The 21,999-nt window shown below is 40.8% G+C and overlaps 1 protein-coding gene across 2 annotated transcripts in view; it reads left to right on the forward strand.

The window, feature by feature from the left end:
- Window positions 1-20,917, forward strand: part of MAP2K4 (mitogen-activated protein kinase kinase 4) — a 103,507-nt gene extending 82,590 nt beyond the window's left edge. For both annotated transcript variants that reach the window (XM_068530949.1, XM_068530948.1), the window contains 5 exons: window positions 2,095-2,222; window positions 10,222-10,299; window positions 12,714-12,862; window positions 16,992-17,037; window positions 18,235-20,917. In XM_068530949.1, coding sequence (XP_068387050.1) covers window positions 2,095-2,222; window positions 10,222-10,299; window positions 12,714-12,862; window positions 16,992-17,037; window positions 18,235-18,348 — 515 coding nt within the window. In that variant the 3' untranslated portion in view covers window positions 18,349-20,917. The remainder of the gene's footprint in view (window positions 1-2,094; window positions 2,223-10,221; window positions 10,300-12,713; window positions 12,863-16,991; window positions 17,038-18,234) is intronic.
- The last annotated feature ends 1,082 nt before the right edge of the window (window positions 20,918-21,999 follow it).

Raw genomic sequence — 21,999 nt, forward strand, 5'->3', positions numbered from 1 at the left:
AGAAATTAGTAATTAGGGCATTGATTTAAGTAATTTTTATTTGAGGTTGACACTGGACCACTGAAATTAGTTAACCTCGAACATCAGAATATTTCATTTAATTTTGCCTGGCTTAATGCTTGTTAAAAATAATATTGGGTAGGCTTCTTATTTTCTCTTTTGGCCTAAAATCATGTAGGATTAGGTCCCTAAACAAAATTATTTTGTTCCTCTTGTACTTCATCTTGTTCTTGTTTTGGATTTTTTCCCTCCCTTTTTTTTTGGCTATATTTGGTAATTATGGGAGTATTACCTTAGGGCATCTGACAATTACCTTAGGGATTCTCACCAATCACAATAAAGCACTAAGACATTGCCCAAGGTTAAATAAAAGGGAAAGGCTTCAAAAATAACTTTGGTTTTCCTGTGACTAAGTAAAATGATGAATTTATAGCAGTCTTTTTTACCAGCTAGGATCAGTTAGCTTTTTTGCTGTAATTAGAGTGCTTTTGATTACACGTAAGAGAAAATCCTGTTAACTGGCTTAAACTTCAAGGAAACTCATTATCTGTCGTAGTAAGTCCAAAGATAGGGTGGCTCCAAGCACGATGTGATTAGGGTTCAGGCTCCCTTCTTCTGGCTCTGCTCTCCTTAACGTGTTGGCTCCATCCTCAGGGTAGTAACAACTAAAGCAGGTCCTGTGTCACGCCTAGCATAACAGCCTCTTGAAGAAGAAGCTGTCTCTTTTTGTGCGGCTGTCTTAGCAGCAGGGAGCTCTTCCTTACTTGTCTCTCACATTTTCTCTTGTCTCACTCACGCCCTTACCTAAACTAGTCCCTGGCAAGGAGCATGAGGCTACCCTGATAAGCTTAGACCAATCAGGACCCCGTGTTTGGAGGTGCGGATAGATGTGCACAGAGGAGGATGGAGCTCAGTAAAATGAAAGTTCCATTAGAAAGGATGATGGCACGGTTAGGAGTGGATGCTTGATAGACAGTCAGCCGTGTCAGTGATAGTAAGCGTTCTTTTCTGGATTTTTTTGTAGGTCCCCTTCTGAGTTACAGACAGATAGTTTTGTATGCTATATTTATTTCTGTCCTTTTTATTCATGGAGCCATGACAGTGACAATGAAGTGCTTCGAAGGATTGAGATAGGGACAGAGAATTAGTGAGCAAGGGGAGAGAATTGTCCAGCTAGCTGATTTGCACACACTGGCAGTGAGTTAGTTGATGGTGAGTGAGGAGGAGGTGATAACCCAAGGACCAATGTGACAAGACTGTATAAAACCTGGAGAACCAAATGGAAAGGATTCAACTTTCTCAGGTGTGCGGGAAAGCACACACACTCTGAGAATGGTAAAAATGAATCTGGTTTCTCCAGGATGACTCTTAAAGAAGGTTGGTTGGGAGAAACTTGATGAAGCCATCTAAGATCAGGAAAATCTCTCAAGGACAAATAATTATTAAGTGGATGCATTTACTGAGTACTAACAATGTTCAGTTTCTGTAATAGGTGTTTTCATTTCCACAATCCTATAAGTTAGGAATTATTACTTCTGTTTTGTAGATGAGGGAATTGTGATTGCTAAGTGAAAGTTCAGGAACTTGCCCCAGGTCACATTGTGAATATCAGACCCAGGTCTTGAACCTTTGCTTTTCTGATCCCGAAGCTTGTGGTCTTTTAGATGTACTGGACTGGATACTTTCCTAAGTTAGATAAAGCTCTCCTTTAACTAAATTGTGAGTTTATAATTTGTATACTCTGCATTTAGTTGTATAATCTTTGACACGTATTGTAAAGTAGCTTAGTATACTCTTAACAGATTAAATTCATCCTACATGTTTTGACTGTTAAGTAATGAATTTGAAACAAGTAAATTAGTATGTCTCTTGATGAAAACAAAACTTTATAGAATGCCTAAATTTAATATGAGGAGTTTTTTGATAATGAGTTTTTAGCATTCAGAAAATTTTCTCATCTTCTTAGCTATCTGAATTTTAAGGACTTGATCACTTATGTTTTCTAAGGTTTTTCAGTATTTTTCCTTGAAATACTTTAGAATATAGCTCGTTTGATTGATTACTTGAACGTTGAATGACATCTGTGTCTTGCAGATATCAAACCTTCCAATATTCTTCTGGATAGAAGTGGAAATATTAAACTCTGCGACTTTGGCATCAGTGGACAGCTTGTGGACTCCATCGCCAAGACAAGAGATGCTGGGTGCAGGCCATACATGGCAGTAAGTGCAAAGGCCAAACCTTGCTTGACAGTCATTGCACAGAGAGCCTGTGCCCTTTGGTGCTCTACTACTAAGGAATCTGCTTTGGTCGTGCAGTTTCACCATACTAGAATATTCTCCTCTTCCACGAAGACCAAACTCAGTTCTAGCTCTTCTATGAAACTTGGCGAAATTATCCCAGTGAACTCCTGTTTCATTGTCTTACTGTATTCCTTTTGCCTGGCACTTAGCATTTATGGTCTTTTCTGATTACTATTTTTTCATTATATTCTAGTTAGTTCTCAGAAGGCCTCTTTGTATCTCTAGACCCCCATATGCTGTCTTGACTGTAGGAGGTACTATTGTAATAGACATATTGATAATGTAAGTGGCGCTATTTCCGGTTAGAGAAGAATGGGAAGCCGAATTCCTCATAGAACTCAGTATGTCTCATAGCATGTTCAGAGGTAAGAGAAACTCACTGACACGTGCAAGGTAGAGGCATTAGTTATTTCCCAACCTGGAGTGTCATAATACCTGCTGATGCATAGGAAAGCTACTTATACTGATATGTTTATTTTGTAACCAGCCAAAATACTGATCTACCTCTTTTTTTTTTTTTTCAATTTATTTATTTATTTTTGGCTGCGTTGGGTCTTTGTTGCTGCTCATGGGCTTTCTCTATTTGCGGCGAGCGGGGGCTGCTCTTCTTTGCGGTGCACAGGCTTATCATTACAGTGGCTTCTCTTGGTGCGGAGCACGGGCTCTAGGTGTGCGGACTTCAGTAGTTGTGGCGCACGGGCTTAGTTGCTCCTCGACATGTGGGATCTTCCCAGAACCAGGCTTGAACCCGTGTCCCCTGCATTGGCAGGCGGATTCTTAACCACTGCGCCACCAGGGAAGTCCCTACCTCTTTTTTGAATAGGTTTCAGATGGCACTCAAGGTACCATTCTGCAGGTAATTTTTGCCTTGGCATTCCTCATATTTATTGGTCTTTCTCATATCTATCTACCTACCTACCTACCTATAATCATATTATATATATTTTGTTACTTTTCTCATGCTTATTTTTGTTGCTTTGCCTAGAACTATATCAATGTTGAATGACAGTATTGATGGTAGGATTCTTATGTTGCTTGACTTGAAAGCAAATGTCTTTTTCTGGTGTACTAAGTGTATGTGTATATATCTGTGTGTGAGAATGTGTGTGTGAGAGAGAGAATAAGAATGAATCAGAAATGGCTATTAAATTTTATTAAATGCCTTTTTGGCATCATTCAGTGTATGATAAAATGTTTCTGTATAGCTGTTGATATGACACATCATAGTAACATAATATTTCCTGTGGTTGAACCGTTCTGGCATTCCAGAAATAATCCCTACGTGGTTCATAGTTTATATGTTTAATATATTTTTACATGTGCTATGTTAATATTTATGATTGCTACATAAAAATGTTTGAGATTGGTTTATAGTGTACATTGAAAAGGTTTTAGGTGGGTTATGCAAGTTTTAAAAATCAAATTGGGAAAATTTTCATCTTTATTTTATTCATACAGTAAAAAAGTATTGATCACCTAGTGATCAAAAACATAACTTTGGCCTCCTTGAGCTCAGAAAATTTTCCCCAGAGCTCAGAACAGTTGTGATAGTATAGTTTTCTGTTCTTTGAGGCTGAAATCCATCTTGGCCAGGAGTCTTTGGGGAAAGATATATAATTCTTTTTTTTTGTTTTCTAAGATTTTTTTTTTTTTATGTGGACCATTTTTAAAGTCTTTATTGAATTTGTTACAATATTGCTTCTGTTTTATGTTCTGGATGTTTGGCCATGAGGCATGTGGGATCTTAGCTCCCCGAACAGGGATCGAACCCGCACCCCCTGCATTGGAAGGTGAAGTCTTAACCACTGGACTGCCAGGGAAGTCCCCATAATTCTTTGAAAACTGTGAAATTTTACTGTTTCCTTAGCGTCACACATATGCGTGGGTGGGTGTGTGTGTGCATGTGTATACATAATACATACTTTCCTTTTCTTAGTTGTTTTAAGTGTTGGGTGTCAGAGCTGTTTACTGCAGTGCTTTAAGTACCAAGTATGTGGCAGTTTTAAAATCTGTCCAATCTCTTTAATACACCTCCCTTCAAAAGGCGGTGGCTAAGTACAGCCTTGAGTGTGGACTGAACTTAGTCACTCACTTCTCATGAATAGCATGTGGCAGAAATGACAGTGCATCCCTCTGAGAGTAGGTCATAAAGAGGCATGTGGCTTCTTTCTTGTTTTCTTTCTTGGATTGCTCACTCTGGGGGAGGCCAGCTGCCATGTTGTGAAGACACTCAGGCAGCTTTACAGAGAGACTCACGTGGTGAGGAGCAGAGGCTTCCTGCGGTACTGTGTGAGTGAGCTTGGTGACGAGACCTCCTGCCCCAGTGAGGCCGACAGCCCTGGCTGACCTCTCAGTTGAAGTCTCGTGAGAGACCCTGAGTCATAACCAGCAACAGAAATGCTCCCTGGAGCCTGACTCACAGAAACCTGAAATAATAAATGTCTGTTGGTGTCAGCTGTTAAGTTTTGCGGTGCTTTATTATACAAATAGCTAACCGGTACAAAGTGATTCCTGTTAGTCTTTTTACTTACTACTTGCTTTCAAAGCATTTTAGTCGGTACGTTTCTGCCTTTTGGGACATATTAAAATTCTTCTTTTAGCATGATAAATGGTCAATTAAAAAATGAAATATTGGAAGAGGTCTGTTCCGTATTATAATTATATTTGTTCAGCACTTTTTCTTTTAACTGTTTATTTTTAAATTTTTTTTGGGTGGGGCTGTGCTGGGTCTTCGTTGCTGCGTGCGGGCTTTCGCTAGCTGCGGCGAGCGGGGGCTACTCTTCGTTGCGGCACGTGGGCCTCTCATCCCTGTGGCTTCTCTTGTTGCAGAGCACGGGTTCCAGGCGTGTGGGCTTCAGTAGTTGCAGCACATGGGCTCGGTAGTTGTGGCTCGCGGGCTCAGTAGTTGTGACACACCGGCTTAGCTGCTCTGCGGCATGTAGGATCTTCCCGGACCAGAGCTCGAACCCATGTCCCCCGCATAGGCAGGCGGATTCTCAACCACTGCACCACCAGGGAGGTCCCTCTTCACTTTTTGCCACTTTAATCTAAAAAAATTGAGGAGTTCAAAATTTGAAAACATTGAGATTGTCAATTTCTCCTTATTCCTTGGTTTTTATTTTGTATACTTTAATACAAAGTAACTTGAGTTGTGTATTTATTATAAATTATATGTTTTGGATGTAAAATTGTTTTATCTACTACTTTTTTGCTGTTTTTGTTAACGTTATAGACCCTATTCTCTAAGTTGATATTTTCCTCTTGTAGTTAATTTTAAAAAGCTTTTTGTTTTTCAACTCCGTACTTCTGGCTTAGATTTAGGATACAGGGTCTTTAATTAGTTTCATGGATCTTAAATCTCTACTCCTCTCAAAGAATACTTTTCAAAATACTAAAAATATTACACATACAAATAACGAACATGTGTCAAAAATATATTTAACTCATTAATGAGAAAACTGGACAGACAGGTTAGTGAAACTGGCTCAAAGAACATTTGCATAATTCTGTATTTATAGTCACTAAAGAAGGAATATTGCAACAAGATGGCTACTCAAAATATAAATTTGCTAATTATTGCCAGGTCAATAAAATAATAACTTTTGGGGTTGTTGGACAGAAATCATTTGCATCCCTACCTGACAAAAATCTGCAGGTTATTGTGTAACTTAAGTGTCTGGGCCCTAATGGAACAAGTACACTTACACAGTCCTCGGGCAGGCTTGCCGGTGCTCCACTGTGACACTGAAAGGAAATGGAATCCTTTTTTGGATTTATTTCCTGGTGTTGGGTAAGTTTTTCTAACACACATATGCTAGACGTTACAGCTGTTTGTGACATAAACATACAGCAGTTTTAGAATGACATTAACACCGTAACCACAAATAATAGGTGCCCGTTTTAAGCATACAATTTGAATTTTGACAAAGGTAGTTAGTCATGTAATCACCACATCAGTCAAGATATAAAATATGTCTCATATTTTATAGGATCATTGGTCCTATTTTCTGTCACTGTTGGTTAGGTTTGCTTTTCCTCGAGTTCTTTAGAAATGCCATCCTACAGTCTGTGCTTGTTTGTGTGTGCTTTCTTTTGAAGATGTATCGATGCTATCCGTGTGTATATGCCGTTCAGTCTTTTTATTGCAGAGAAGTTGTTATTGTATCAGTAGACCACAATTTATTTATCCATTCCGCTGTGAGTATCTTGACACTGCTGAGTCTTTTAGTACCTGTTATGTTTCTCCATTGATTTAGATCTTCTTGCTGTCTCTCAGTGATGTTTTATAGTTTTCAGTGTGGATCTCTTGAGCACCTTTTGAATTTATTCCTGAGGAATTCATGTTTTTTGATGCTAATATTGTAAATGGGATTTTTAACCTTTTCCCAATATTTTGCTATTATTCTAGAGAAATAGAGCTGATTTGCATATTTTGACATTGTGTCCTATGATCTTGTTGGTTTCACCATTAATTTTAGTAGGGATTTTCTAACTAAACAGTTGTAGAAATCCAAATGTTTGTGAGTAAAAGCCGTGCTTTTCCCCCCTTACCTTTTTGTACTGGCTGGGACCTCCAATATAATGCTGAATAGAAGCAGTGCCTTGTTCCCAGTATTAATTAGGAAGGACGTGTTCTGTATTTCACCACTAAATATGATGTTAGCTGTAGGTTATTTTACATGCATTTTATGAAATAAGAGGTTTCCTTCTCAGTATGCTAACAGTTGTTGAATTTTATCAGATTCTAATCCTACATCTGTTGAGATGATCGTATGATTTTTAAAATTATTCTATAAATATGGTACATTACATTGATTTTCAAGTGTTAAGCCCATATTATATTCCTGTGATAAACCCCACTTGATTATGATATATTACCACTTCATATGTTGCTAGATTAGATTTGCTCATATTTTAACAATTTTTGTGTCTGTATTTATGAGGGATATTAATTGTCTTGTAATGTTTTGGTCAGGTTTTCATAAATGGCTATGCTGGCTTCATAAAATGGGTTGAGAGGGATACCCTCCTTTTCTGTGTTTTGAAAATAATTTGAGTAAGACTGGTGTTATTTCTCCCCTGCATGTTTGAAAGAGTTCACCAGTAAACTTACCTGGGTCTGTACTTTGTGGAAAGGTCTTTAATAACAAATTCATTTAAAAATTAAAAAAGTTTTGCAGTTATTCAGATTTCTACATTATTTTTGTAGGTTTTCATTTTCAAAGAATGTCTATTTCATCTGTTTCTGTAAGATCAATAGTAATGTCCCCTCTTTCATTCTGACTTTAATAATTTGAGTCTTCCCTCTCTTTCTCTTGGTCAGTGTAGCTAGAAGTTTGCCAATTTTGCTAAGCTTTCCAAAGAATCAACTTCTACTTTTGTTGACATTTTGTATTGATTTTTGTTCTCTGTTTCACTTAACTTCTGCTTTACGTTTTATTACTCCCTTCCTTCTCCTTGCTTTGAGTCTAGTTTGTTCTTCTTTTTCTGTTTCCTTAAAGCTGTCAAGTTAGGCTGTTGATTTGCAATCTGTCTTCTCTTCTAATATATGCAATTACTGCCATAAGTCTCCCTCTGAGTAGTACTTTCACTGCATCCCACAAACTTTGGGTGATTTCATTTTGGTGATTTCACTTTCATTGAAATTGAACATGAGTACTGTGAAATAATTTACTGAAATTATTTCAATAAATAATTTCATTGATTACTTCATTTTGTAACTTCATTTTATTAATATTTAGTTCAGAATATTTTGAAATTTTTTCTTGAGACTTCTGTGATCCATGTGTTTGTTTGTTTTTTAAATTAATATACTTTTACTTTTTTTTTTTTTAAAGTATTTGTTTATTTATTTATTTATGGCTGTGTTGGGTCTTCGTCTCTGTGCGAGGGCTTTCTCCAGTTGCGGCAAGCGGGGGCCACTCCTCATCGCGGTGCGCGGGCCTCTCACTATCGCGGCCTCTCTTGCTGCGGAGCACAGGCTCCAGACGCGCAGGCTCAGTAATTGTGGCTCACGGGCCCAGCCGCTCCGCAGCACGTGGGATCCTCCCAGACCAGGGCTCGAACCCGTGTCCCCTGCGTTGGCAGGCAGACTCTCAACCACTGCGCCACCAGGGAAGCCCCATGTGTTATTTAGAAGTGTGTTCTGTTTGTTTTTAATTTTTTCTTGGAGTATGGTTGCTTTACAGTGTTGTGTTAGCCTGCACTGCACAACAAAATGAATCAGCCATACACATACAGATATCCCCTCCTTTTTGGACTTCCCTCCCATTTAGGTTACCACAGTGCATTAGGTAGAGTTCCCTGTGCTATATGGTATGTTCCCATCAGTTGTCTATTTTATACATAACATCAGTAATGTATATGTGTCGATCCCAGTCTCCCAATTCCTCCCACCCCACCCCTTTCCCCCTTGGTATCCATACATTTGTGATCCATGTGTTACTTAGAAGTGTGTTGTTTAATCTCCAAATATTTGGGGATTTTTTAGATATCTTTCTGTTATTGATTTCTAATATAATTACTTTGTGGTCTAAGAAAATGCCTTGCATGATTTCAGTTTTTAAACATAAAGTGTTTTATGGCCCAGATCATGGTTTATATTTGTGAATGTTCCATGTGAGCTGGAGAAGAATGTGTATTCTGCTGTTGTTGGATGGAGTATTTTCTCTCTTGGTTGACTATCTGGGATTTTTATGTAATGTGTATCTTATCAGGTAAATAAATGTATTTATAACTAAAAGTAAAAGTGAGGAGCTTCCAGTGAATATTTACGCAACACAGTACTCATACTCAAAACAAAATGCACAGGTCTCCAAACTAATTGTCGCTGACAGGCAGAGAACATAACACAGTGGCCATTATGCTTCTCTGGACGCTTCTTTCAACAGCAGTTACTGTCAGTCTTAGCTAAGGATCCATTGTCAGCTCTGGGCTACTGATACCCTCTCTCTCTTTTCTTTTCTATCCCTGACACACTATGTAAATAATGGTCCCTTATTTCAAGGAAATGTAAAAATGCTCCCTTCATAGAAATTACTAAAAATGATTTTTGCTGTTTTTATTATAGGATAATATATTATGATACTGGCAATGCCTTAATTTGGTTAACAATTAGACTAATTGACAAATATCTTTAAAGATATAGATGTAAATGTATATCTTTTTTTATAATTTATTTATTTATTTTTGTCTGTGTTGGGTCTTCGTTGCTGCGCTCAGGCGTTCTCTAGTTGCGGCGAGCGGGGGCTACTCCTCGTTGCGGTGTGCGGGCTTCTCACTGCGGTGGCTTCTCTTGTTGCGGGAGCACGGGCTCCAGACACGTGGGCTTCAGTAGTTGTGGCTCGTAGGCTCTAGAGCGCAGGCTCAGTAATTGTGGTACACGGGCTTAGTTGCTCCATGGCATGTGGGATCTTCCCAGACCAGGGCTCGAACCCATTTGCCTTGCATTGGCAGATGGATTCTTAACTACTGCGCCACCAGGGAAGTCCCGTAAATCTATATCTTTAAAGGTATCGATATTTAGCTTTATGATAAAGAGTGAGTGGAGCAATTATAATAAATTTAGCTCTTACTTGCTTTTGTGTCTCAAATATACTGTGGTATGTCCTTATTCACTGAAGCAAAAAGTGATAAGATCCAAAAACTTAGTCTTTTTTTTTTCTTCTTTTTACCATTACTTGCTACTAATCTGGCCCTGTAATTCTTTATGTTTTTCCTTTTTCCTCCCCTTTTCTCCCTCTTGTCTGTTCTCAGCTTCAGTTTTGTAAACTCTTTCCTGTTACTCCCAGTCTGTCCCTAGACATGGATTCCTCTAGGAGTGTGCTGGCATTCTGGCTGCCTACCCAGCTCCTGCTTCCATTACTTGCTCCTGGAGGGTGTGTGTAATGAATGACTGTGATTTCTCTTTGTGTTTTAGCCTGAAAGAATAGACCCAAGTGCGTCACGACAAGGATATGACGTCCGCTCTGATGTCTGGAGTTTGGGGATCACATTGGTATGTTCGTGTTCACTCAACCTTGTCGTTGTCGTGTTATAAGACATTTAGAGATAAAAGAAAATTTAACCATAACCAGTCTTTCACCACTCATAAGAACATATCCGGTCTCTTCTAGTCTTTGATTTTATATACCTGTTTCTCCCTGCCCCCCAAGTGTAGAAAAACAAGTTTTTATCTTAAAAATCAAGCTAGAGTTGATTATTTCCCTTGTGGTTTTGTGAAGCGCCTAGGGCTCTTTAAGGTAGTGGCTCTGGATCTCTTGGCCACAGATACTAGGAGTCAGAACTGCGCTCAGAGCAGGAACGGGGAGGCCAGCTCACCTGCAGTCGGTGCAGCAGTGCAGCTGCATCCCCATCTCAAGCCGGAGTCGTATGTCCAGTAATACTGTGGACAGTGTGTGTATTAGGTGCACATACTTATATGTATGAAGGTAGTTACATACTACTTGGAATCTTCTAATCACCGATTAGAAAAGTCACAAATGCTGAAAGTAATTCTATTGTTGAAGGACAAGAACCACCGAGGTGACAATTCTCAGTGAATGCCTTAGAACAACACTGAGCGAGAAGAGTGAGAAGACTACTTAGTTTGTAACTAACAAGCACGATGAAATATAAACTGTCTCACCTGTGGACTGTATTGAAATTTTGGTTCTATTTTAAAAATAGATTTATTTGCTGATTTCCTTATTACCAAAATTTGTTTTGAAGTTTTAGATCTATTTTCTTGTGCTTGCTGTTTTACCAGGGCTGAATGGCACTTTTCTGATCTCAGACAGAGCAGCTTCTTCCACATTGGAATTTTCCATCAGTATAGGTGAATTTTCCATCAGTATAGGTGGGGCTGTGTCCTGTTTGGTGGTAGGCAACCCAAAACTTTTCCTCCCATCTTCAGTAAGACCCCAGAGCCCCGAGACACCAGGTTCAGAGCAGTGAACTTTTCCTGTAGCTTATTAAATAATCTCCATTTGCTCATTGGCATTATAGGGTGCTAAGATCCTCTTCCTGAGGATCACACACCCTTGTGAGCTGTCCTTGGTGCGTCGCTGTGCCACACCTAATGAATTCTGCGTCTAGAGACATGAAGGCTGACAGCTCAGCTCTGCACAAGACTCCATCTGGTTTCCCTTGTGACCAGACGTGGGAGACACCTCGTGGAGTCTTTTCTCAGTGTGAAGCCACTAACCAGAAGGGATTCCTTCCCAGTTAGTCAGGAGAGAACACAGAACTTGGGAATCTTTTAGGTCCGGTGACTGGAGCAAGACCTATAGCTACCAACTGAGACAACTGTTTGCATATAAGGGATAGTCACGATTCAGAAATACCTACCTATATCCAAGCCAGTTATGCTTAAAAAGCAAGTTTTTATTTTATTGTAAAAACAAAATTTTGTTCTGTGAAAGGTTTTAACATAGGAATATTTTTAGCAATTTCCTTTAGTACCTCTGGCTAAACTTTGTTTAAAAGCAAGGTGCTCAGTACTTATAATTGCTTTTTAATTTTTCATAGAGACATTATTTTCATATAATTTTTTTAAAATTATGAGATGTGTGAAATTAACTTCTAAGATTCTAAGTCTTTCACCTTATGATGTTGTATCCTACTGTTTCCTTCTCTTATTAAAACCTGTTCTCAAGAATGAATCTAATGAAGCAATTCCCATTGCTGTGAATAATCAAGGAGGTTTACTTCTTCCCAAGCGTTTGTATTTTTATCAAAAAGAAACCTCAGCCAAAGGAGTGGATTTGCGCATGTGTGTGCGTGCCCACCTACCTGCTTTCCCACAGGCGCATGTGCAAGTGGAGACGGTGCTGAGCTGGAGGAGGCCTCTTCTGGGGAAGAAGGCCCCCCTCCCGTACCAGCTTCCTGTCGGAGGATGGCTTTATGGTTGCTTGCTCGCCTTCCTTTCAGTGTGCAAACTGGTACTTTAATATTTGACTAAACTGACAAAATCAAATCTCAGTGGAAGAAGCTCCAAAACCGTCTTCTCAGATAGTGCTCTGTCTGTCATGTGCCATCTCTGATAAGTTTGGGGTCGCCTGTCAGTGCACGTAAAATGGGGTTCATTTAGGCCATGCTGCAGATTTAAACCTAGTTCTTGGAAAAAGCACAATTTCTAGGTTTCCATTGTCCTCAGAACAGAGTGGGAGAAAGATGAGAATACAATTCACAAATATGTTTGACCTGTGGCAGATATGGACATACTATCTTGATTTCTAAATATCCTTTCCACTTAGCCTTAATAATTCTGAAGATTGCACCTCAGCCTGATCTTGATTTGAGTCAAGGCTTTTTCAAGAGTTTTGCTTGGAGTTTAGATTTACAGTGTGGTCTTTCCAGTGAGGAGTAATAAGTACTGGATTAATAAGTAATGCCCAGTGTATTTTGCTTTTTCCTCTGTGTTCTCTTTAGTACGAATTGGCCACAGGCCGATTTCCTTATCCAAAGTGGAATAGTGTGTTTGATCAACTAACACAAGTTGTGAAAGGAGACCCACCACAGTTGAGTAATTCTGAGGAAAGGGAATTTTCCCCAAGTTTCATCAACTTTGTCAACTTGTGGTGAGTATTTGATTTACGAATGCTCAAAGACATACGGTGAGAGGACAGTGAGGTAATTACTTAATCTTAGCAACAATGGTACTTTATACTGGGGAAGGGGAGCCTTCTTCATACCGCTCTGTCTTCTCAGCCGGGACTCTGATCACTGTGGCTACATGGAAGGCTCCAGTAGCCTGGCGAGGCATCGCTCTCTTATTCTGCTACTCAGGTACTGATGAAAAACAGATGTGGGTGGTGGAGAAGCTGCTGCCTCCAGATTTCTAGTACCTTGTACAAGAAATACAGCCTAGGTGAGGTTGATCATCTTACTCTGATGTGGTTCTAACAATGAAATTGTACCAGAATCACTTGGAAGCTTTTACTAAGTTAAGATCCTGCCAGATCAGACTTTCAGGGGTTGCTCTCTGCTCTGACCTGACACGTAACCCAGCTGGGTGTATGTAGTAGCGTCAGGCCCAAAGCTCAGTTGGTAGAACCATATACTGGCTCACGGAGACCTCATTCCAAGGAACCTTATTCCAATAAGGGGTTCCTTATTCTAGGAACCCCACGCCTGATATCGTTCACTCCCCTTTTTACAGGTGTGTATGTGTTTGTAGCATGTAGGAATAAATATACACTGATATGGCAACAGGACAGTCGTGCCTTGTTATCTAAATTTTAAATAAAACCTGTTTTGTTATCATTTGAATATTTTTGATAATTATTCTGTTTATCCAGCATGATTTAAAAGTAAAATATATGTATGAGCAAAAAGCCAGAGCATTTTGTATATTCTTCTTTCATTCTTGAAAATGTTTTTCTTTTTCTTAATTTTTTCTTTCCAGGAATGCTGTTTCTCTCTACTCTTAGGTCCTGTAAGACTAAGACTTAATGTTTCACGGTCTAGCATTGCCCTCTTTTTGAATATGTAGAAAACATTTGTTTGACTCCAGGTTTCAAGTCCCTTTCATCTTCTCTAACCAAAATCTACTTTTGTGTTGGTTTTCAGAGGGGAGAAGAATACCTCAAGATTTTTAGATAGAAGAGGGCCATAAGGATGACTCAAATTGGCTGCTTTTTCCTTTTAAAAAACAATCTACTTTTACCAATTTGCACACATATATACAGTACATAATTGCAAAATGTGATCATTTTATATACTCCACTTTAATGAAATATTTGGTTAAAAGAATCTGTGTGAGTCATTAGAGCATAATATCTAAAATAATCACCTGGGAACACTCCACCAGGACTGCTTTCTTCTTAATTCCTGATCTCTCTATTGGTTTTGTTTTATGTGTATGTATATTTATATTTACTTTTTATTTCTGTGTCCCGTGGTTCAAGTTCTCGCCCATAAATAATGGTTATAGACTTGAATCGCACGTTGTTTTCCCTGAGTAGGTACATAGTTCCATCTCATTCCAGATCATTAAGGCCTACAGTTGAAGTATTATCTGTTTTTGTGATATGCTCGTATCAGCTCTCCACATTTGTCCATTCTCCCTTCTACTATCCCTGAGCATTTTCTGTTATCTAACCTGGATCATTCAGATTCCTATTTGGTTTCCTCATAATCCAATATCACCTTGTTCCAAGCCATTTTCCTTCTTTTTGTCACAGCTGTATTTTTTTGTGATGTGTGTCTATCCAATCATTACTTCTTGTTGAAAACTGTTCAGAACGTCCCTTCTTAATGGAGTCCTATCACCCCTAAGGGACAAAAATTTGTTCTGGAGAGCCAGAAAAATCTTGCATAGTATAATGGTTTGTAGCAGATATGCAGTATTTAACTTTCATGGGAAGGGAGGGTAATAATGAAAAAATGATGAAGAAGCATGAAGTCTAATGCTAAGAAAAGCAACAAATGAAAACCTACCATATAGCTCAAGGAACTCTACCCAGTGCTCTGTGGTGACCTAAATGGGAAGGAAATCCAAAAAAGACGGGAAAAATGTATACATATAGCTGATTCACTTTGCTGTACAGTAGAAACTAACACAACATTATAAAGCAACTATACTCCAATAAAAATTAATTTAAAGAAAAAAGAAAGAAAAGCAACAGACTAGAACATAAAGCTGCTTTTAATTGAGATGAGATTATGGAATAGTCTAAAATGCACTTAAAATAAGTATATTTAAGATGCCCAAGGAAGTAAAGGTGTAAGTTTCATTAAAACTGAGGAAGAAGTAAACAGAAATGAAACAGTTGGGTATGAAGACTAATTAGAAGGCTTGGAAATGAAAAAACATAGCTATTGATACAAAGATACAACAGATGTGATGTACTCTGGACTGGAAACACTTGAAGACAGAGTTGGGGAACTGGAAGATGGACTTGAAGGGTTTCCCCAGCATGATGTAGACCAATATGTATGAAAGAAAATAGTTAAAAATCAGTGAGAAGAGAATGAGTAATTCTAAGATGTATATAATGGAAATGAAAAACAACTCTGAAAGTGGAGAAACAATATTTAAGGAGATAATAGTGGGAAAGATTTGAGAATTGATCTAGGATAGGTGCTCAGATTTCAGTTAAAGTCTCTGCATCACGTAGGATAAATAAAGGTAAATTTATATGAAAATGCACTGAAGCAAAATTGCAGAACAATGATAAAGTAAGAGTTGGCAGGAAGAGAACTTAGAGTACCTGCAAGAATGAATGAATCAGACTGACAGCAGACTTGTCATCAGCAACACTAGTTGCCAGAAGACAGTGGAGTCATAGCTCCAGACTGCTGAGGAAAAATAATTGTCAGCCTCATCCTAAAGTTTTATACATGGGCACTCAATTATCATTCAAAATAAGGAGGAAATACAGATTTTTTCTTTTCAGGAAGGGAAAGCCTAAGAGTTTACCATTTATAGATTATTTTGAAAAGATATATTTGACCAAGAAGAAAAGTAAGCCCAGCAAAAGGGTGTTGCAGGTTGGTTCCCTGGAAAGCAGGCTTTGGGGACAGTAATAAGTGTACAGGAAGTTGGTTAAGTGGTAGGTAGTGATCTTTGGATCAACAAATAGCAAAGGGAGGGAAAGCAGGGTTAGGCAGAAAGGGGAGCTGGGCTGCAGTGCAGCCTCAGCAAAAGCCTCCACCAGCCCCGTAGGAAGCTGTGAAGCTGGGCTGGCCCTCCAAGGTTGACTCGTACGGGAGGAGGGTCTTGGATTTTTATGCCCCTTTGTGGATCAGTCATTAGATACAGGCTGGCGCCAGAAGGCCAAGGTGGCTCTCTTCAACTGATGCCATCCCTTAGAGGCCACAACCGAAGGCTGCCTGCTGGCAGCCCTCCCGGCAGTGGAGGAGTAAGTCCTTCATTCCTAAAGAGGGCATCTGTGTAGCACAGCGAGGCGTCCACTACAGAAGGTGCAGCTGTGAAGAACAGCACTGAGTTTAGATATAGGGGACCTGTATTGCCCAGATTCACGTCTGATACTAAAAAAATGAATGTAATTGAGGTTGGAGGAGAGTGGTGATTAAGGTACGGTCCAAGATAGATCGGGAAAATACAAACAAAATGAAAGCACTTCTGGCAACATTAATTAGACAAGGTAGAATTGAAGGGGAAAATGTCAGGAGGGCAGAGGTTTTTAATATATCAATATAGTCCTTAGTGAAGTTGTACTACTGTAAACTTTTGGAACAAAGAACAGAATTAAGATACAGAGTGCAAAAATGTTTTAATTCTAAGGATACGTTTATAAAATTCATATGTAGTTTATCTCCCAGACTCGCTGGATTACAAGTTTCTCTTAGGGTAGTGTCCATATATATGTGTATATATTTAGAAACACACAGATACACAGACATATACACTTACAATTTTATACTTATACATGCATTCATACGTTTAACTACATAGTATTCTAACATGTAGCTATGCCATGATTTATCCAATTTTCACCAGTTAACTTGTTTCTAATTTTTCACTAATGCTCCTACATTGAATATCTTAAGGGTAAATCCTTAGATTGTAGATTGCCTAATTTTTTGTGCGTTTTTTATGTTTGGCAGGTTGTCTGCTTTGTGACTTTGTATCTGAAGGAAAAAACAACTACTTACTTGATTGTAATATTTTGTTCGTGAAAATAAAAATACTTGGGTAACTGTGTGTCCATTTTAACGATGTTAATTTTTGTGTTATTTTAGCCTTACCAAGGATGAATCCAAAAGGCCAAAGTATAAAGAACTTCTGGTGAGTCTGAGACTTTGGGAACTGGAGATATCTCCTCACTCCTGAATCCTCCAGCATGCTGGTTCACTAAGCAAGCAGCCGGCCTCTCTGTCATAGACTGCTTGACCTTAATGAGTGTTGTTAAAGAATGTTTTAAAGCAAAGAGATTTGGAAAGAGAAAATTTGTAGGTCTAATTTTCCTACTAATTTACTAGCTAGATTCTCATGGAAAATTTTGGCCTTTACATGTTATAAAAACTACCCGAAGGAGCTTGAACATTTCACTCTGAGGAGCCATTTTCCACTGCGTGGTCTGTGTGTGTAACACAGCCATAGGAATTTATTGTGCTTGTCCTGCTTTTATTAAAAGCTCTCACACAAACTGACATCGTATGACCAATTCTCATTTTTTTGAAAGTTCTCACCCTTCCATGGAACTCGGACTTTTTAAGCAGTCTACCGGATCTGGCCTTGGTCTTGGCAGTGAAGAAAGTCCTGTGACCTAATAATGTGGGAATATTTTAGGAAAAGACCCACTTGTCACACTAGCTTCTGGTTCTCCAAGGATGTTAGGTAGAACTCCAGTCAACCCCAGCACTGACTAAACGTATTTGGTCAGTGTACTTAGCAAAGCTATGAAAGAAAAATATCGCTGGGGGTGGAGGACGAAAAAGTGAGTTTGCAAGGCAGATACAGAGCCATGGGCTTTGGAGAGCACAGCACACAAGCTCATGGGAGAAGTTTCCATTGTGCCTCTTTTGGAGTGGGGGTCAGAAGGGTCGAAACTGAAACCTTTTTGTAAGGTCCTCCTGCTACATGTGGGGAGATATGGGAGGTTGGAGTTTATGCCTGTGTCCCACGAGGAATAGCGACCGGGATTCATGCAGTTCTTCTTGGCTCTCAGATGGCGGCGGAGGCTCCAGCTATGTTTTGTGCTGAGGAATGTACCGTCCTGGTACACAGATAAGTTTCCAGACCTCACAGCCAGGGTGGCTCCTCCAGAGCCTGACACCATGTATCGTATCTCAGCGGCTCACACCCATGAACACGTCTGCGTGGAGTGCAGACTGTGCTTGCCTTGCTACAGTCGTTTACAGCTCGACCTGGCCGGAGCCTGCAGTTCTGTGCTGTGTCGAAACTGGGAAAAGTTCCGTGTGAGCTCTGATACGAATATTGATCATTTTTCTTTTCTTTTTCTGTTTTTCAATATTCTTGCAGAAACATCCCTTTATTTTGATGTATGAAGAGCGCGCTGTCGAGGTCGCATGCTATGTTTGTAAAATCCTGGATCAAATGCCAGCTACTCCCAGCTCTCCCATGTATGTCGACTGACATCGCTGCTACGTCAGACTCTAGGCAAAAGGGCTGAGAGGAAGCAAGATGTAAAGAATCTTCATCCTGTACCACAGTGTTTTTATTGCTCGCCCAGACACCATGTGCAATAAGATTGGTGTTCGTTTCCATCATGTCTGTATACTCTCGTCACCTAGAACGTGCATCCCTGTAATACCTGAGCGATCACGCAGTGTTAGTGCCGGTCAGAGAGACCTCATCCTGCTCTTTCGTGATGGACGTATTCATGAAATGTGGAAGTTCGTATGATCAATTTGTTGACCGTGATTAGATCACATCTTAAATTCATTTCTAGACTCGAAACCTGGAGACGCAGCTACTGGAGTGGTGTTTTGTCAGACTTCCAAATGCTGGAAGGATGCGGTGATGGGTGCGCTGTGTCTGAACACAGACTCGGGCTGGAGTGAGAAGAGCGGGCACGGCCAGCGAGACACATTGCCTTCTGGAGCTGGGAGACGGAGGAGGGGTTTACCTTCTTCACCAAGTGCAATAGGTTTACTGATGTGACATTCTGTTGCTTTACAGCCACCGTCGATGTCTGGGGATGGATGTACTTAGCCAAATTCCTTCCCTGTTTGAGATATCATGTTAGATCAGAAGGAATTTATCTTTACCAAAAACCATGTTGCGTTCAGAGAGGTGAACACTAAAAGATTGAGACAGGACAGAACGTGTTCTTTTCTCCTTCCCCAGTCCTCTGCTCTTCGCTGGGCAACTCCGGAGTCTGCCACTTGTCAGAGAAGGTGCTGATCCTAAGAACTTTCATGCTCAGAATTCGGTGCGCTGCCAACTGGATGTTCCACCTGCCACAGACCACCTGGACTGGACGAAGAAAAGAGTGTGGAGGGCAAAGTTTACAGATGTTTTTAATCCTAGAATCTTACCTGGAACAACTTGTAGCAGCTACATGTTTCCCCTTGGTCCCAAGCCTGATGCTTTAGCCATCATAACTCACTAACAGGGAGAAGTAGCGGGTAGCAATGTGCCTTGATTGATTAGATAAAGATTTCTTCTAGGCAGCAAAAGACCAAATCTCAGTTGTTCGACATCACTGGCCCAGGTCTTCATCTTCTGCATCTCTTTGCCCACCCGTGTGGTCTGTTGCCACTATGGGACTTCTGCTTAATCCAATATTTCGCCTTTTTCTCCTATATCAGAAACATTTATAATTACCAAGGATGTTCCTTACCAAGGATTTTTAGCCCCCAGTCTCTCACATGCTCTACGGTTTAAAAGGCTGAGAAGCGTGGGGCCCGGCTGATGTGGTAGGTGATGAAGGAGCATCTTTTCTAGAGACACCGCTTGACCAGAGGAGGATGGGAAACGGCAGTCTCTTAGGTGAGACCATCACCTGCGAGAATCTCGAGCAGGTCACCACCATTTCTTGGAATTGGGAGTCTACAAAAAGACAAAAACCAGAAAACCCCCAAGGAACCCCAGAATAGTTCTACGAGGCCGTTTAAATCTGCCATCTTCTGCTGTCCTTCCTCCCTTACCCATGGGCCGGGTCTCAGTGGTTTCCCTCTGGCCTCCCTGGCCCCGAGCGTTTGTGTGACAGTCGGTCAGGCAGCACCATGAGTGGCTCCCGCACACTGGAGTAGAAAGCTGCCGTGGTCTGAGACGCAGATGGGGCTGCGACGGAACCAAATAGTGGTGGGTGTTGCTGTGTCTCCTCCCAGGTGACGGTCACAAACACTTCTCAACAATAAAGGGAGAATGGTGCTGTTTACGGTTACATCCCTGTAAATTTCAGAATTCACCCGTGGTTTATCGCTTTGGTCCACTTGCCTGGTTTTCCTGTTTTCTCCCCCATGGCACCTGAAGCCCAGGCTTCCCAGTGCTCTACAGGAGGCCCTGCAGTGTCTGCCTCTGACCACACCAAGCCATCCTCCTCCACCGTTCCCGGGGACACCAGAGGAATCTGCATCTCTGCTGCCAGCCTTCTGTCGGCTCAGCATAGGGTCACTTTGCCATGTACCAATGGAGATAGAAGCAATTCTGACTGTCCAGGAGCTAATCTGACCGTTCTGTTGTGTGGATGACCACATAAAAAGGCAATTTTAGTGCATTAATCATAGATTATTATAAACTATAAACTTAAGGGCAAGGAGTTTATTACAGTGTATCTTTATTAAAACAAAAGGGTGTATAGTGTTCACAAACTGTGAAAATAGTATAAGAACTGTACATTGTGAGCTCTGGTTATTTTTCTCTTGTACCATAGAAAAATGTATAAAAATTATCAAAAAGCTAATGTGCAGGGATATTGCCTTATTTGTCTGTAAAAATGGAGCTCAGTAACATAACTGCTTCTTGGAGCTTTGGAATATTTTATCCTGTATTCTTGTTTGAATTCTTCCTCTATTTAAGATATATACATGGAATCGAAGTGTTTATGTAATAGTTCTATCCTTTTGCCTGCAGGTCAGTTGTAATAAATCTAGGATGTGATGACGACTTTGTAATTTGATTTTCTGAAGCCAGACCCTGAGAGGGGAAAATCAAGTAAATTCCATTAAATTATCTGTGCATTTCACATTGGGAAAAATTCTCTTCTTCTGGAAGTGTGTATGGCTTCTTTCTTTTTCTCCCCCCACCCCCTTCTTCTGGTTGCTGTTTTCTCTGCTTATTCTTCTTGGAAAGAAGCTTTGCTTTCTGTTTGAGCGGGCGTGATGATGGGGTCAGTTCAGATTTGTTTCTTTCTTGGTTGCCCTGGCCTGACCCAGCATTTCTTACTGCTGAAGGAGGAGGGTGCCGTGTCACGGTGGAGAGACAGCGTGTGAGAACCCGGCCTGCCGCGGCCCGACGTCTGGCTGCTCCCCGTCCTGTGGCTGCTGGGCAGGCATCAGACGTCAGCTCAGATGCCTTCGTTCTCGGCTACTCGAGAGAGGAGGGGGTAGGGAGGAGATCGGTGGGTCAGAGCCCTGCGGAGGTCAGGCCTGGGAGGTTTATGGATGGAGGACAGTGGAAATGAGAAAAAGCCTTAGAGGCCTGGGAACTACCACAGAGAAGAGCCTGGAGCTCCAGCCCCGGACCGACCTGTTGTGCCCCCAGCTGTCGCTCGTTGACGACATCCTGACTCGTTGAACACAGACTAATCCAGCACCTTACCCTTTTCCTGTGCCTGCTGCTAACCTGATCTCGGAGGCAGGAGACACCACCACAGAAGCAGGTGTGGTAGCTATCGAGCATTGTCCAAGGAAGGGTGTGGCCAGAGGAGTCCTGGCCCCTCTGGCTGAGCCTTATGTGCTGGGGAACGGAGACCCCGTGGAGTTTCCAGATCCCAGCTGAGCACCAGCTGTGCGCAAGACAGAGTGTCGCAGGTGGACCATGTACTCCGTGCTTCGTGGACACTACCTGTGTTTGCTAACCTCAGCTTATCCTGACTGTAGCCTTCCGAAGTCAGGTGGTAGAGGCCCTTTTTAGAGATTAGAAAAATACAAGGCTCAGAGAAGTGAAGTTCTGGCTCTGATAACAGTAGGGAGGAGAGCTGAGATTCACATCCAACACTTACCATAAGAAATTACATTAATTAAAACACTGCCATCAAGAACGTGTTGAGCTGAGCGCCGGGAGATTGAACTATGGGGATAGCTCCACTCACAAGCCTTACCAAGGCCTGCTTTGCTG

This window comes from Eschrichtius robustus, chromosome 20, assembly GCF_028021215.1.
Source record: "Eschrichtius robustus isolate mEscRob2 chromosome 20, mEscRob2.pri, whole genome shotgun sequence".
NCBI lineage: Eukaryota > Metazoa > Chordata > Mammalia > Artiodactyla > Eschrichtiidae > Eschrichtius > Eschrichtius robustus.